Raw genomic sequence first — 15795 nt, 5'->3', positions numbered from 1 at the left:
TTTGGGTTAGGCGGCGGGAAACCTGGGGAGGGAAGCTGAGGGGGAAAAACCCCACCGCGCTCCTGTATTTCGATAAACGAAAAAGGCTCGCGTCGCCCTTTGACATTTCCCCCCTCCCCCCAAAATGGGCACTTTATTTAATTTATTTATTTATGTGTGTGTGATTGTGAGGTACTGTACACAGAGCTCTTTTTACGCTGGCTGTACACTATCCACGTGCATCCCATTTTAACGTCCACCGCCTCCCCCCCACGCCCGGGTTTTTTCTTTAAAAAAGTACGACCTGCCCGCTTTCCTCCCACCCCCTCCCCACCTCTACCCCACGATTCAGCACCAGGGCATATCCCTAAAGGCGCATGCGCCCTGAGCCCACTGCTGCGTAGCCCCCATTCGCAGCGCCCTCCCCTGCCTTTCCCTGGGAGCCCATGACGTCAGGGCGGGCCGAGAAGGCGGCGCGAGCTCCATCAGGCGGCGGAGGCTCCTCGGTGCGGCAGGCGGGGGGTTCGCTTTTCGTCTTCGTCCGGCTGTGGCGGCGGGAGGCGTATAGGGGACGCGCCGTTGCAAGGGAGCGTTTCCCCGGTGGGTGGGGGTGTGTGCGTGCGCGCAGACGGCATCAACCCCCGTGTGCATCCTCCCCTCTCCATCACTCGGGAGAGGCTGGCGAGGAAGAGGAGCCGCTTGGTCTTCGCCCTCTCTCGGAATCCAGAAGTACCCCCCCTCCCCTTTTTTTTTGAATTTTCTTCCTTCCCCTCCTGTCGGCGTCCTCCTTCCCTCTCCCCCGACTTCGTTTCTTCCCTATGCATCGTTGTTGGAACCTTTGATGCTGGCCGCGATTACCTTGGCTTGGTTTTAGTGCAGAAGGAGCGGACTGCTGCTGATCGTTCAACAACCCCCCTCCCCGTAATTTTTATTTTCCTGCATGCAATCTTTCCTTCTCGCTTTTAAGAGGGGCTGAACCCCCTCCTCTCCCCTCCCTGCTGGGTTTTCTCATCCCCTGGGCTGGGAGGGAGAGAGGAGGAGGAAGAGGGGCTTTTTCTCCTGGCGGTTGCCCCCCCTTCCTGGTTGTGTTTCAGTGGATGGTAAAAAAAAAAAAGAATTGAAGACCTTCGGAAGGAGAGAGTGAAGAAGGAAGAGGAGAAGAGGTGGGGACAGTGAGCGGCGAACGAAGGAGAAACGGCGGCTGCAACAACCGTGCGCCTTTTTCGCGGACTCTCTGGCAACCTGGTGGCTGTTGTTGTTTTTTTAATCATCATTCTTTTTTAAAGAAAAAAAATATTTTTGCACAAACATGCTGCCCCACAGAGTAGAAGTGGGGCTGTGGCTGCTTTTGCTAGGAATTTTGCACACGCTAATAGGGATCGCCCCTGTTTTTACTCTTGAAGGTGAGTTGAATCCTTTCCCCCTCCACCCCACTTCTTTATATCATGCATTTTACCTTATTCTGGTTGTTTTTACTTGTTGCGTTTTTTTGGGGGGGAAATCAGCCTTCCTTGGCCCCCTTTTAAGACCACAGTTTTGCCTGAAAAAAAAAAATCTGGGATGAGGATGGGGTCACATTTGTTTTCCACTTTTGGAGAAAAGGTTGTGTTTTTTAAAAAAAACAGCAACATTTCCCCCAAATACATACCATCTCGAATGTATGAAAGAAGGTGTTGCATATTTTACATTCATTTGCTTGCATTTTTTGTTCCCTACTCCTGCCAAACCATTGAGGCTTATGCAGATTTCTTTCCAGGAATAATTGGTTGTGTGAATAGGTAGGAAGATAGGTAGGAGTTAGGGTTGTTTTGAGGGAGTGGTGGTGGTGGGGGGATCTTGGCAAAAAAACCCAGGCTATAAAATGAAAATCGACTTAATGAGGGTAATCTTTCCTAAAATGAAATCTGAATGGAGAGATCCCTGGAATTTCTCCTCCTCCCCCTGCTGCCAGTGTGTAGCTTCAGAACACAATGAGAGTGAAATAGTGCATTCCAACGAATGTTTATTCAGAAACAAGTCCCATTGAGTTCAATGGGGCTTTCTGCCAGGCAGTAATATAGAGGACTACAGCTTTACCGTGTATTCAACATCCCTCCTTATATTTGTATGTGTGTGTGTAACATTTTTGCTGATAATGAAAATGAAGGAAGACTAGTATAGATCTATTTCAAGCTATTTAGCTCTCATCAGCTAGCATATCCTTACCGAGATTTGAACCTCAGCAGTCTGCCAATATAATATAATAATATAATATAATATAATAATATAATATACAGTAATATACAGTAATATAATATAATATACAGTAATATACAGTAATATAAAATAATATACAGTAATATAAAATAATATACAGTAATATAATATAATATACAGTAATATAATATAATATAATATACCTTGTACTTTTTAGATTCATTGTACAGTACAGTCTTATCTATGCCAAGAGGATGCCTAAGTTCAACTGTCTTTCTGGCTCCTGGTTCCTCATAAATATTTACTTAGGATATTGCTGCTTCTGTTTTCATTGAGATTTGGAGCCTGTTTTGCTGGCATTGCGTAGGCCTGAAGCTGGTACCTCAAGTAGATCACACCTCTTCACTGGCAAGGAAGCTTTTAAAATGGAGATTAAAGCTCCCCCACAAAATACATTTGGGGATAGGATAATGAAAAGGAGAGCAGCCAAGGATTTATGTTTTGTTGATAGTCATAAAGATCTAGCTGCACATTATAAGAGATGTCTGTGAACCTGGTGGCACCAGAAGCTTGGATTGTCCATCTGCAAAATAACCTCTGTCCTCTTCCCCCATATTGAAGCAGGGGCTGTGTTGTGCCCCTTGCTTGTGCCATGTGTTGTGCCCCTTGCTTGTGCCATGGCATATATCAAGCGATAATAAGGTAACTGTTAGGTCATACTTTTGGCAACAATGGTACTTTTTGAAGGAGATGGAGAGATGGAATGTAGTGATGGGGAGAAGAATTATTTAGTGGGGAGAGACAAGAATGGGGGTTTAAGTAAGTTCTTATTTCCTGTAACTGAGACATGGGAAATCTTAGCCTGAAGGATCGGAAAAGTAACTATGTCTGCTACTGAAATAGTTCTTGCAAAGTATCATCTCTGCTGCAAAATGGTTGTAGAGAAGGAATGCAGCTTTCATCCTTTTGCATTGCGTATGTTTTTTGTGGTCACCAAAGGTGTAAACATTGCTGTCTCTGCGGGGCAGCCATAGATCATAATAGAGGTTTTTCAAACTCACTGAAAATTCAGATTTTGAATATGGAGAGATCAACTCTGGAGAGGTCTAATTTCCTGCATTTAAAACATGGCTTCCTCCCTCCCAAAAGATTGATGTGCTATATGCAGGGTGCACTGTACCCTCTTTACGTGTGACATATTGAAGCTTATTTACAGAAGAGGAATTTTGAAGATAGGTAAGAGTTGTTTACCACTGGGTTAGGCAGAAGGGTGGGTAAACTTCAGGATCTCTTGCAATCAAGCCAAAAGTGAGTGACCTGTTATTACAGCATGAAATCTAAAACTCAACTGTGTTTCTTTAAAAAAAACTCTCCTGCTTCCCTGCCTTTTCTGAATTGAAGGGGTCATTTTTTCCTTTCCAACTTCTCTCTGGAAGGTTTTGTGGGAGCTGCTGGGCTACTTTGCATTTTGCCAAATCTCCTTGGATGGCATTCATTCTTTAGGGCTTAATATTCAGGCAGGGATCACTGAAGCAAGAACGTAGTCCTGGAAATATTCTTTTCATTTCCCCCACCCCATCCTGACTTCATGAAATATGCAATGTATTGAGTGATATTTTCCCCCCCTTCAGCTTTGAATAAATAGCTGATGCATAGGGATTAGGCCGAAAGACTGTAAGAACAAAGACAATGCAATTGAGGCAATTTTAAAGGATTGGTTTCTTTGCAAGGTGTGGCATTCAGACTTATGGGAAAACTTCATGGGGCCTTCAGGGAAGGGGACTCCATCCTATAATAGAACTGCCATAGCTCCCTGTGAATATTTGTTGTTTCTCTGGCTCCTATTTGTTTTGGACTGGTCTGTCTAAGAAAAACTGTTCTGTTTTGTGAAAAGCAAAAAGACTTTGATTGCAGAATCAAACCAAATTTGAAAAGCCATGTTTTATAGATGTCCAGTGTGCCCAGATCAGTGGCTCACCTGATTTAGTACTGTCTCCCCTTGATAATAAAACTTGTCTTAATACTAGTCCGAGAACTTTCTCAGTTCTGATATAAAAAATCTTTCATCGGGGACTTGAATTGCAAGTCTAAACATCTTTTCTACCACTGACACATTGGAGCTCCTGCCTTAATGTTATTATCTTTCAAATTAAGTGCATGGTTGATGGACTTGTGAAAATGAGAGGACAAATAAGATGGTACCCAAAACCTGTTGCTGCTCTTTGTTTCTCATCTTCTGTTCTACTTGCTAAGCAACTTCCCCAATCTGCTACATGGTAGACCTGGTTCTGGATTAACACCTCTGTGTAACACAAGTGAGATTAAAAATGCATGTAGTAGGCTTTTCCAGTGGTCATTACCCTATTGTGAGTTTTATTTTGTATTTAAATTTTAAGAAGTCTTTATTTGCAAGTTGATTTGTTTGTTGAACTATCCCTGTTAAGTCTTTGATTTATGGTTTCTAATCTCTTGTTACTATAAACTTTTGAAATAGGAGTTTAACAAGGAACTAATACAGTGTTTCCCAAATCTATTTAAATTACCCAAAATTGGGTAAAAGTGGTTTTTCAGAAACCTTATTACCCAATCACAACAGGAAAGTTTAAATTGACTTGAATTGTTTTACCTGCATTGGGTAGAAATGACATTCTGATTAAAAACAATTTTGGGCAGTGAAGGAAAAAGCATTGAACCAGTAGGAAAGACGTGTTGATGTGTTATTCTAATTGCAGACCAAAACTGCTGCTGCTGCCCTAAAATTTTATATAATATGTTAGGATAGGGGTGTGTTCATGTATGTGTATATTATTATATGCATGAGCCAAGAAAAATTACCGAGTGCTACATGTAGGCACTTGCAAGTTTCTTTGGCCCTATCTCTAGTACCTCTTCTGAAAGAAAGCAGGACTGGTTTGTTGATTTGAGGACATCATTCTGTATACTGAGTTACTGAACTGGAAGTTTCACATAGAATGACTGCATTCAAAGTCATTAGAACACATGGAGGTTCTGATGTTAGCAATAGGTCACTACTGGCCTGATGTTTTAATGAGGCACCGAAACTACTTTGTAATACAAAGGATTGTATATGGATATGAGCACGCCATTGGTCTGATTTACTCAACCAGCATCAACAATGATTTCTTCATAGACTGTACCACCTCAAAACATAAATAGGGGAGTCATATGAGTGATATTACCGGATAGTAAACTATAGAAAAGGAAAAGAGAAGGATTTTAGGACATCTTAATTTTTGGTGTGTGATTTCTCCCCCCTTCTCCGATGTCTTCCACAAGCAATTCTCATCACAGGCACTTGCAACGTTATAGTCCAGGACGAGATTTGCTGGACATATATAGTTTAGATTGAATAGAACAAATAGTTCCTTTTTCTCTATCATAAGTTTTATGATGATTTGCTGTAGAATCTCAGAATGCATTTAAGTTATGTTGCATCCTTCCTTTGACAGCCTTCAACAAACCGGGGAAATAAATGGTAGGGAGAATAACTAGCTTGTCACTAAACAGTGTTATGGGTATGTGGAGGTTTGTACGAAGATCATCTGCACTTTGGCCCAGTGCTAACTACATCATAGCAGATGACACTTTCCTCAGTCCCATAAAGAAACTCACAGTGTGGACCATGCTGGCTGTGGACTCTGAGAGTTGTCTCAAAACATGGAAGAGATTCCTGTATCTGGCTTTAAGAATTTACCTTATCCTGCACAGCTTTGACACCAGCCTGATCTCTGCATATTAGATGAGCTCTGATGGTGGTGGTGGTGGATTGGCAGACACACAATAGGACAATGATGGTGAACCTTAGAAACATAGAAGACTGACCTCAGAAAAAGACCTCATGGTCCATCTAGTCTGCCCTTATACTATTTTCTGTATTTTATCTTAGAATGGATCTATGTTTATTCCAGGCATGTTTAAGTTCAGTTACTGTGGATTTACCAACCACGTCTGCTGGAAGTTTGTTCCAAGGATCTACTGCTCTTTCAGTAAAATAATATTTTCTCATGTTGCTTTTGATCTTTCCCCCAACTAACTTCAGATTGTGTCCCCTTGTTCTTGTGTTCACTTTCCTACCTTTTTTTTCATTGGGTTCCGAAAGAGCATGTGCATGCCCTATCGTGCATGTGCGAGTGCCTACACCCATAATTCAATGCCTGGTGAGGCTGAAAACAGCTTCCCCTGCCCCCCCAGAGTGTTTCACCACTCCAGGCTCCAAATCCTTCCCTGGAGCCAGGGGATGGTAAAAATGCCCTCCCCATCCCTCCAGAAGCTCTCTGGAAGCCAAAAACGCCGTCCCAGAGCCTCTGTGTGAGCCAAAAATCTGCTAGCTGGCAAAGGCTCGTGTGCCAGCAGATACGGCTCTGCGTGCCACCTGTGGCACCCGTGCCATAGGTTCGCCATCACTGCAGTAGGATAAAATAACCTTTGAGACAGGCCCTCATTTTAGGCCTGATGGGCTGGCTTAATAGCCTGTGTTGGGGCTAAAACCTGAGGTCTTCATTTCTCTTATAAGATAAACATGTTTAATAAGAATTAGATCTGACAATGCAAGGAAGGTCTGAAATATCCCTAGAGTGTTCAAGGATTACTTCATGATCGGCCTTAACATAATCATTGAGGAAAACAGCATAACATCTGAATCTGAATGGCATCAGAAAGTAGTCAGATTGTTGCATGGACTGTTAATCTTACTGTATTAACAGTCCATACAAAAAGCAATATTATTTTTTTTTCCTGAATACATTTGATTTGCTAATACTGTGGTACAGTTAAGGAGCCAAACTATTACCCCATTGCATTTTAATGTTCAGGGGAAATAAATTGTTCATTGAAAAGTCTGAAAATAGGTCTACAGTGGTCCCTTGACTTTCGCGGGGGATACGTTCCAAGACTGCCTGCGAAAGTCAGATTTCCGCAAAGTAGAGATCCTTCCTTCCTTCCTTCCTTCCTTCCTTCCTTCCTTCCTTCCTTCCTTCCTTCCTTCCTTCCTTCCTTCCTTCCTTCCTTCCTTCCTTCCCTCCCTCCCTCCCTCCCTCCCTCCTTCCTTCCTTCCTTCCTTCCCCCCCTCCCTCCTCAATTCCTGGTTTTACTTACCCCCAGAACCCGCAGGGGCAATGGAGCAGCCAGCTGGGGGCTTTGCTGCACTCACTGCTGGCGTCTCACATGGCAGCGGTGGCAGCACCGGGGGTCAGGGCAGGGGAAGCTTAAGGCAAGAGGGATCCAGGCCAGGACTTGAAGCTGGGATTCCAGGTCGGTCAGCTGGGAGGTTGGATACTACAACAAAGGGAGACAGCTTAGGTAGGTGGGGAAAGAAGAGGCGGCAGTGGCGAGCGGCAGTAAGTGAGTGGCAGTAAGCGACGGCAATGGAAAAAGAGGCTCCGAGAATTAAAGGGGAGGGATCAGGAGGCTGGGGCGGAAATAGAGCTTTTATTTAAAGAAGCAGGACGGCTGGGGGGGGAGGAGAGTTAAAACGCACAGTACTGTACATCAGGCGGCCGCGGGAAAACATTCAAATGTTCAAAAAAAAGCGGAGTAATTTTTCCATTAATATTTTTTAAAAACCGGTGGTATAGCCTTTCCGCGAAAGTCGGGCCTGCAAAAGTCAAGGGACCACTGTACATGTGATTTCTTGAATGTGGAGTCTGTGAACCCACGTGAACACTGTTCATGAAGACATTTACACTATCGAGCTGTTGTGAAAGGCTTCAATTGGGGATAGGATGGTAGGAGAAAATGTTAGGAAAAATTAATATAGCCCAATTGCATGAATGACAGATCTTATTGGGAGGGAGTTCTTTTTTGATCGTAACTAATCCATGCTAAACCTTTGCTAAGGAACGTTACTGTAATAGACTGGGATCCATGGTATAGACCGGTGATGGGTAATCCTTTTGTTGTCGTGTGATGAAAGCACGTGTGCGTGCAACAACATGCCTACACCAATAATGCAATGCACGTGCAACACCCCTGTGTGCCTGTGTGACATCTTTGCACTTCCCTCATGCCTGCAAATGGGCATGTGATAACCCCCCCCCCCCACACCCTGTGCAACCCTCTTGCCCATTTGGGGCCTAGTAGGCCTCCCTGCAGCCTCCTTGGAACAAAAACAGGCCTTGGGGGGGAGACTGCAGCACACACCCCTGCGGCCTATTTTGGCACGCGTGGCATAGATTCAGCATCACGGGTATAGGCAATGTGTGCCTTGAGATACGAGAATCTTTGATCAGAAGAATAGTATATGAGTGTGTTTTCATTGGCAAAACCTGGGATTTGTTTGCATCCAGGATTCCTCTTTCTTGAGGTTTAATGGAATGATCAAAGTAGGATGAAAAATCACCCCCGTCTTATGGAGCGAAGATGCAGGCAGGGAGGGGGGGGGAGGCGCTGGAGAAGAGGGGGCGCAGGGACGGGGACAGGGGGGGGGGGGGAAATCGTCTGAACACGGTTCCGAGTTGGGGGTTCGGGGGGGGGTGCTGGAAAGCCCCCCAGGCCGGCTGCGATCTTTTAAAACAGCCGCGCCGCTTTCCAGCTGACTCCTGAAGCCAAAAGCCAAAGGCGAACTTCCGCGCTTCAGGAGTCAGCTGAGAAGCGGCGCGGTTGTTTTAAAAGATCGCAGCCAGCCTGGGGGGCTTCCCAGCACCCCCCCGAACCCGCTTCCCAGCTGTTAAGTTATTCTGTTATTGTAATAAATATTTTAGCCCACTTTTTGGCTCAAAATATTTTTTTTCTATTTTCCTCCTCTAAAATCTAGGTGCGTCTTATCAGCAGGTGCGTCTTATAGAGCGAAACATACGGTAGTTGAGGATACCAACAGTTGGAGAACTTGCCCCGCTGTAATCAGATGTATGCGAGAGATCATTCCCCACACCTAAAACAATGTTTCAAGGAAGATGGTGGGGGAAGAAAAAAGAATAGATTTCTCACTATATTTAAATAAAAATGCTGTGATCACAATTGATAATAACATAACTACAACCATGAATATGTAATGAGCCACAATGAAAAATGGAGAATTTTTTCTTTGAACCACAATAAAAAGTGGAGAAAGAAGATTGGAATTCAGAAAGAAGCTAAGAAACTTGCTATTAATTGTGTCCCTGTTATGCTCTGCATTACAGAGCTACAACAACCTGGTTCAAATAAAACAGTGTTTCCTAACGTGGCACTGTTTATGTGTACAGATAGTCCTCAACTTACAAGAGTTCATTTAATGGCCGGTGGAAGTTACAACGGTCCTGGAAAAAGTGACTTATCATCACCATTTTTCACACTTACGACCATTGCATTCATCCCCATGGTCATGTGATTTATATTTGGAAGCTTAACAACTGGTTCACATGACTGCTGCAGAATCATGGAGTTATGTGATCCCCCTTTGAGACCTGTCAAGCAAATTCAACGGGGAAGCCAGATTCACTTAACAACCATGTTACTAATTTAACAACTGCAGTGATTCACTAACAAATGTGGTCAGAAAAGTTGTTAAATGTGGTGGCAAAATTCACTTAACAAATGTTTCATTTAGCAACATGAATTTTGGGCTCAATTAATAATAATAATAATAATAATAATAATAATAATAATAATAATAATAATAATTAGATTTGTATGCCGCCCCTCTCCGAAGACTCCCAATTGTGGTTGTACATTGAGGACTCCCTGTACCATTGCAGAACTTAGGCAAGGAAATTGGGATTTTAGAGATAGGTTGCCGCGCCCCTTGAGTACACAGTGAAGACACAGAAAATGACAAGCTGGAGATGTGGTTACTAATACTATTGGATTGTTCTATTAAAAGGATGCTTGATTTAAGCATAATTTGAAGGGTATGCTTAAATAACAAGGTAGCATCCTGAACAGAGTGGGAAACCATAATTTTCATGTTTCTTCAAAGAGCCATTCATGGATTCAAGCAACAAGTTATGGGAATCTCCATTTGTCCTTTGGATACTGCACAAGGGATTCTCCTTTGCTCTTTGAACAAACTCTGACCTCTTGGATCTCTTCACTCTATTCTCCATCAAATCTTTACAGAGTTCAATTGTATTGTAGGGTGCAGGTTACAGCATTGTAAAATGTGGGCTAGAGGTAATGTGCCTTGCCGCACTAGGTTATTTTGGAATTCTGTGTCAGAAGAAAGGGGAAATTCACTTGTGCCAGGATCCTTGTTTTTGATTATGTTGTTTCCACTAGCTCTGGTCAGCTCAGCGAAGCGTAAGATGACTGATTATTGTTTTGGTCTGATTTTAATAGTGCTTTTCTTGTAGTGCTGGATTTGTATTTGCAAACCTTAAGAGTTGATGGTGAAGGCCTTGATCAAAAGGAACTTGCCGTATCTCTTTCTTTCTTAGTAAGAGATCAATTTTAACGATAAATTCAGTTAAATGATAAATTCAGAATCATATAACTTCTTATGGAAAATGCCTAGGAAGATAATCTCTTAATAATGAAGAAAGAGATAAGGCAAGTCACTTTTGATTTATTTAAGTCTGCATTATAATGGGAGAGCAACAATTCATCCTTGATCAAAGTTGAAGATATTTTAGATACCCACGTGTTGATAAATCTGATCTGTCGGTCTGGCATATTTAAATATTTATTGAACATTTTGCATAGAAGATGTCTAGTATTTGACATTCTACAAGTCCATTCTAGGATAGTCTTTAATTGTGAAATTACTTGGCTTATAGCCAGTTGATTTTAATGGAACTTTTAAGCTTCACTTTTCCAGGCCAGTACCAATTTAATTTTTGCAGGCCATGGATCACCAACTCAGTAACAGGGATTATTATTTTCCCTTCCTATTTCAACCGATGGCAACTTGACAAGAATAGCATGCGGCTGGATAGCACTTAGATTTTAAAGATACACAAGTATAATATTATTTTAGTTAAGCGAAGGGCAAAAGAGGCTTATTTGGCCTCGCAGAGAGGAAATGTGTTCCAAAGGGCATCTCTTTCCATAAAGCTTACTACTAAATAAGCTTTTGATCGTTCTTCTCTTTTTTGGCTAAAGATGCTCAACAGAAGAGAGATTGTTTCCTTTGCATTACTCAAGAAGAAAGACAGAATGCTTCTAGACAGTGTCTCTGCACAGCTTCACCCAAGCCATAATTCAGTATCAAATTAGCATTCCTTTTGTATAGTTGAGAATGGACACAAGCAAGGAGGGAGTCATTTGTATAATTCATGTGGCAGTTATATGCTGAACTCTTAGATATACCTTGGCATAGCACATTCATTTTTTGTGCAATCGGACTGCACAATGCAACTAGAGTTCCCATGAAGCAGCAGACCGATCGTTCTAGAATTGGGCAGAATCCAAGCGGAGTGTCTGGGAATTCACAATTTCCGGCACAAATGGCCAGGCACGTGGACTGGAACTCCTTTTAAAAGATTTCTGCATGTTTCAACCTCTTGGGAGCTTGCATGGAGTGATTTTGGACCCAGTAGGTTTCCCCCTCCTTTCTTCCAGGAGCCTTTTAATTCAGTGCAGATGTGAGCTGTGCCAAACCACATACCCCAGGAAAAAAACGGCGCAATATTCCTGCCATTCTGCTTCATGGAATTGTTACATTGCTTTCTTTCTTTCTTGCTTCCTCATAGAGAAAATAGCTAAGAAAAAGGCTTTGAAATTCTTCCCAGCAAAGGGCTTCCAAATTATTGAGCAGTAGGAACTCTACCTATCTAGGGGAATTATTTGTAGCTTAGGGTTGAATAAAAAGGGTTCTTGGTACCCTCTGAGTTTGGTTGTTTTCTTGCAGATGTTTCATTACTCAAACTAGGCAATAAATAGACTAGTCCTGATCACCCAATTTGGGTAATGAACTGTTTGCTTGGAGAGGACCAAGGACCCCTCCGCTGGAACTCCACTGCTTCTGGACTCCACTATCTTTGTAAATAAAGGTCATCAGGGACTGAGAAAGAAGTCTTCTTCAACCCGGTGATCCATTAATATGTTGAGCTGCACCCCCAAATGATTGGGAATTAAATCAGCTGTAGTCCAGCAAATTTGGAAGACACAAAATTGAGGATGTCCCAAAAGTGCTTTTCTAAGAGGCAACTGGACTTTCTGGTTTTTCTTTGAAGACGTTTCGCTTCTCATCCAAGAAGCTTCTTCAACTCCGAGAGATCCTCACAGAGTTGAAGCTTCTTGGATGTGAAGCGAAACGTCTTCAAAGAAAAAACAGAAAGTCTAGTTGCCTCTTGGAAAAAAAGCACCTTTGGGACATCCATGGTTTGGATTACTAGAGCAGTGTTTCCCAACCTTGGCAACTTGAAGCTATTTGGACTTCAACTCCCAGAATTCCCCAGCCAGCAAATGCTGGCTGGGGAATTCTGGGAGTTGAAGTCCAGATAGCTTCAAGTTTCCAAGGTTGGGAAACACTGGACTAGAGAATCTCAGTGGAGAAGATTGAAAGCTGTGCAGCAATGCCTTGCATTTTGGGACATTTGGTTTGTTCTCTACAATTGCATCCCAAGAATTCCAATCTCCCAAGGAGGGCAATGAAAGGGTGTTTCTGTATGTTCGACTATGCATGAAAAATACTTTTAAAAAAACCCGTTGTGTATATAAAATGCTAAAATCAGAATAGCAGAATTATTCTTGCATGTTGCAGACTCATCATATTAAAGGCAGGTTGAAAAGCCAGATCCTGATTTTGTTGAAGGCTGATTTAGGATGTTGTGTATTACGTGATATGAGTTCTATCTTTGTCCCTTAGGACCATACAACACGTAATGTTAAACAGCAGTCTTTCAAGCCAGTGCTACAATCCAGACAACCCTAGACACTTTGCATATGGAAAAATTCCCTTTTTAAACCTGTAAAATTCTGTTTTTAAGCCTTGTAGACAAAACTTGAGTTAGAAGAATTTTTATTCTGCTAAGCATATGGGAAGGCTCTAGGTTTCTTTCTTACTATTTTGCTTTCTACTGTTATCTCTTTGAAAAACCCTCCCCCCATTTTAATTTTTTCACCAATTACACAAACATCCATACATACACCATATCAAATCATCCATAATGATACATTTCTTTCCAACACATCATAAACATATCTCTTCAGTTTGCTCCTTTCTACTTCTTCTTTCTCCCTCTTATCTGTCCCTGAGTACATATCATAATCCATTTCATGGTTAGCAGACTAAAAATTCAAAAAATGTTAACTCCATTCCATCATTGGAGCTATTTCTTAAATGTATAACTTTCCCTTTATCTATATTTATCTATTTAATATATTCTACCAGGCATATCTACTATTATTCTAATGCTGCCTTACTCCTATTTTTGTCACCTGGATCCACCACCTCTAATTTTCAACTTTTTTACAAATTAACTGCTATAGCTTAACTTCCAAAAATCCCTTCTTGTGGCTTCTGTTTATACTGAAAGGTATTATTTATAATATATTCCAGGCAAATGACAACTAGCACAAAAAAGGGGGTAGAATAAAATTAGACACACCCCCTCCCCTGGTGTTGTGGGCCTAATCTGAAAAGGAGCTATCGCTATAAAACAATAATGTCCGATTCCAAGTATGTTTCAATATTTAATGCTTTCTTCTGGCAGCTTTACGATAGTGTATATAAATCTCCCTTAGTTTTGTCCTCAGAAAAAGGGCTTGTGAAGTTGTTTAGGCCAAAGGCTGATTTTAAAAAAAAATGTCAATGAGTTTGTTCTTATAATTGTGTTTTTCTATATTTATTTGTTCATTTGTTTTTTGATTGTTACATTTATTTGCTGCCTGTCTCCATGTTGGGCTACTGTAGGCAGCTTACAGCAATGAACAACTAACTTGTTTGAAGAGATGGGAGCTCATTACAAATGGAATGTAGTGGAATCTAGATATTTTATGGAGGTGAATAAAAGAGAGCAAGTATTGCACATGACTGGATCCTATTTCTTTTTTTGACATGTTTTTTGCAGTGGTCATTAACACTGCAGTGGTTAAGCAAATCCATTTCTCCCAATGGATTCCCCCCCTCCCTTGGAAACTGGAAGCTAATATTGGAAAGGGCAAAAAGGTTACACATTGGAATCATATGACCCCCAGGATATTGCAAACAGCTGCAAAGGTGAGCTAGTTGCTTAAGCACCCAAAATGTGATTGTGTGTTTGCACAAGAGCATGTGACCCTATTGTAATTTTGAAAAAAAGTTGTAAGAAGCCCTCGGAGGTCTGTTGTAACTTCCAAAGGTCGTTTTTAAGCAGCTGGTCATAAGTTAAGGATTATTTATATGTGCCTGTGTATTTCAGGGAGAATTTCATGTTATTCTTTCTCTAAATCTTCTAATTCCTTTGTAGACTCTGTGCACCATGTTGACAAGATAAATGGATTGCCATGATTATTACAAATTAATCCAATCCCCCCAGGTTTGTTTGGTGGAAAGATTAACTCATCTGTAATTATTATGATAGAGATAAATTCTAAGAAATATATCACAACAAAGATGGGTACATGCTTTGGGAATTTATTCTTCCTTTAAAATTATATCTTAAAGTAGCTGATAGTTTATGGAATCTCCTTTGGAGATAGTAGATTATTGAATATCAACTGCTAAAATTAAGAGCAATTGAACGTTGTTGCCTCCAGGACTTCTGTAAGCATCTCAAACTATTAAGATATTCTGCTGTTTTTAAAGTTTTATTTCCTTACTGGGGTTTTTTTTTGGTGTGTGTGGGGCCGAAATGGGACCATCCTAGTCTCCCTTAATTTTAAAATTCCAGCTAAAAACATTTAACACACACACACACACACACACACACACACACACACACACATATTTCCAGAGTGTTCCAGTTTAAGACAAAACTAACAAAAACCACAGATGCAAAAATATTACATTTTTTTCAAGGAAAGATTCAATAATTCAAATTGTCTTCAGATAATTAACTTTTGTAAGGGGAGAATCTTTGATTTACTCAGTGAATATCAAAGAAAGCAGATGAATATTAAACAAAGCAGATGAATCTGTCTTTCAGTGGGAGGAGGGTTCATCTTAAATTTAGGGTCATTTTTTCTCTTGATAAATCTGGTTGTCAAATATTGGTCTCAGTGGAATAGTGGTATGATTGAACGAAGTTCTTGTCTTTTTCATAATTTATAATCTTTTAGGGATTACAATTTGTAGGCAGGTGGACATGTTAGAGAGAAGAAATATAACACGTTAGTTCTAGATTTGAAGTTCCTCCGGGAAGATAGTCTCTATGGTTTTCCATCTTCCCGATTTCTCTGCCCCATTTCCTCTAGCAAATTCTATTTGTCTTTGCATATCCTTAAGAAAAGATTGCGACCAGCCCTGAAAATTTGTTTTTACAAGATGGAATTAAGTCAGTGCCCTGTTCAATACAAGATGGAAAGCTACAGGAACTGAGGGAATATTTACAAAGTAGTGAAGGAACCAGGCTAGAAAGCAGAAGACTTGAGTTCTTAGGCCTAAGAGCTAACTTGTTGTTTTTGAGCCACTCACTCTCTCAGTCCAAACCACCTTACAGGATTGTTGTTGTGGAGAAAATAGGAGGAGGAAGGAGTATTCAATATCTTTACTGTCCTGAGTTATTTCTAAAAAGAGTATTAAAAGCAGATTTTTTTTTTTAA

General features: G+C 41.2%; 1 protein-coding gene across 3 annotated transcripts in view; it reads left to right on the top strand.

The window, feature by feature from the left end:
• The first annotated feature begins 434 nt into the window (after nt 1-434).
• LRP1 (LDL receptor related protein 1) overlaps nt 435-15795 on the top strand; it is a 469165-nt gene continuing 453804 nt past the window's right edge. The window contains exon 1 of one of the 3 annotated variants that reach the window (XM_070740967.1): nt 435-1382. In XM_070740967.1, the coding sequence (XP_070597068.1) occupies nt 1289-1382 (94 nt within the window). In that variant the 5' untranslated portion in view covers nt 435-1288. The remainder of the gene's footprint in view (nt 1383-15795) is intronic. The other 2 variants (XM_070740966.1, XM_070740968.1) reach the window with 2 other exon arrangements.

The sequence above is a fragment of the Erythrolamprus reginae genome, chromosome 2 (assembly GCF_031021105.1).
Source record: "Erythrolamprus reginae isolate rEryReg1 chromosome 2, rEryReg1.hap1, whole genome shotgun sequence".
Taxonomy (NCBI): Eukaryota; Metazoa; Chordata; class Lepidosauria; order Squamata; family Dipsadidae; genus Erythrolamprus; species Erythrolamprus reginae.
The sequence above is the reverse complement of the archived record's forward strand: the minus strand, read 5'-3'. Positions and strand labels throughout refer to the sequence as shown.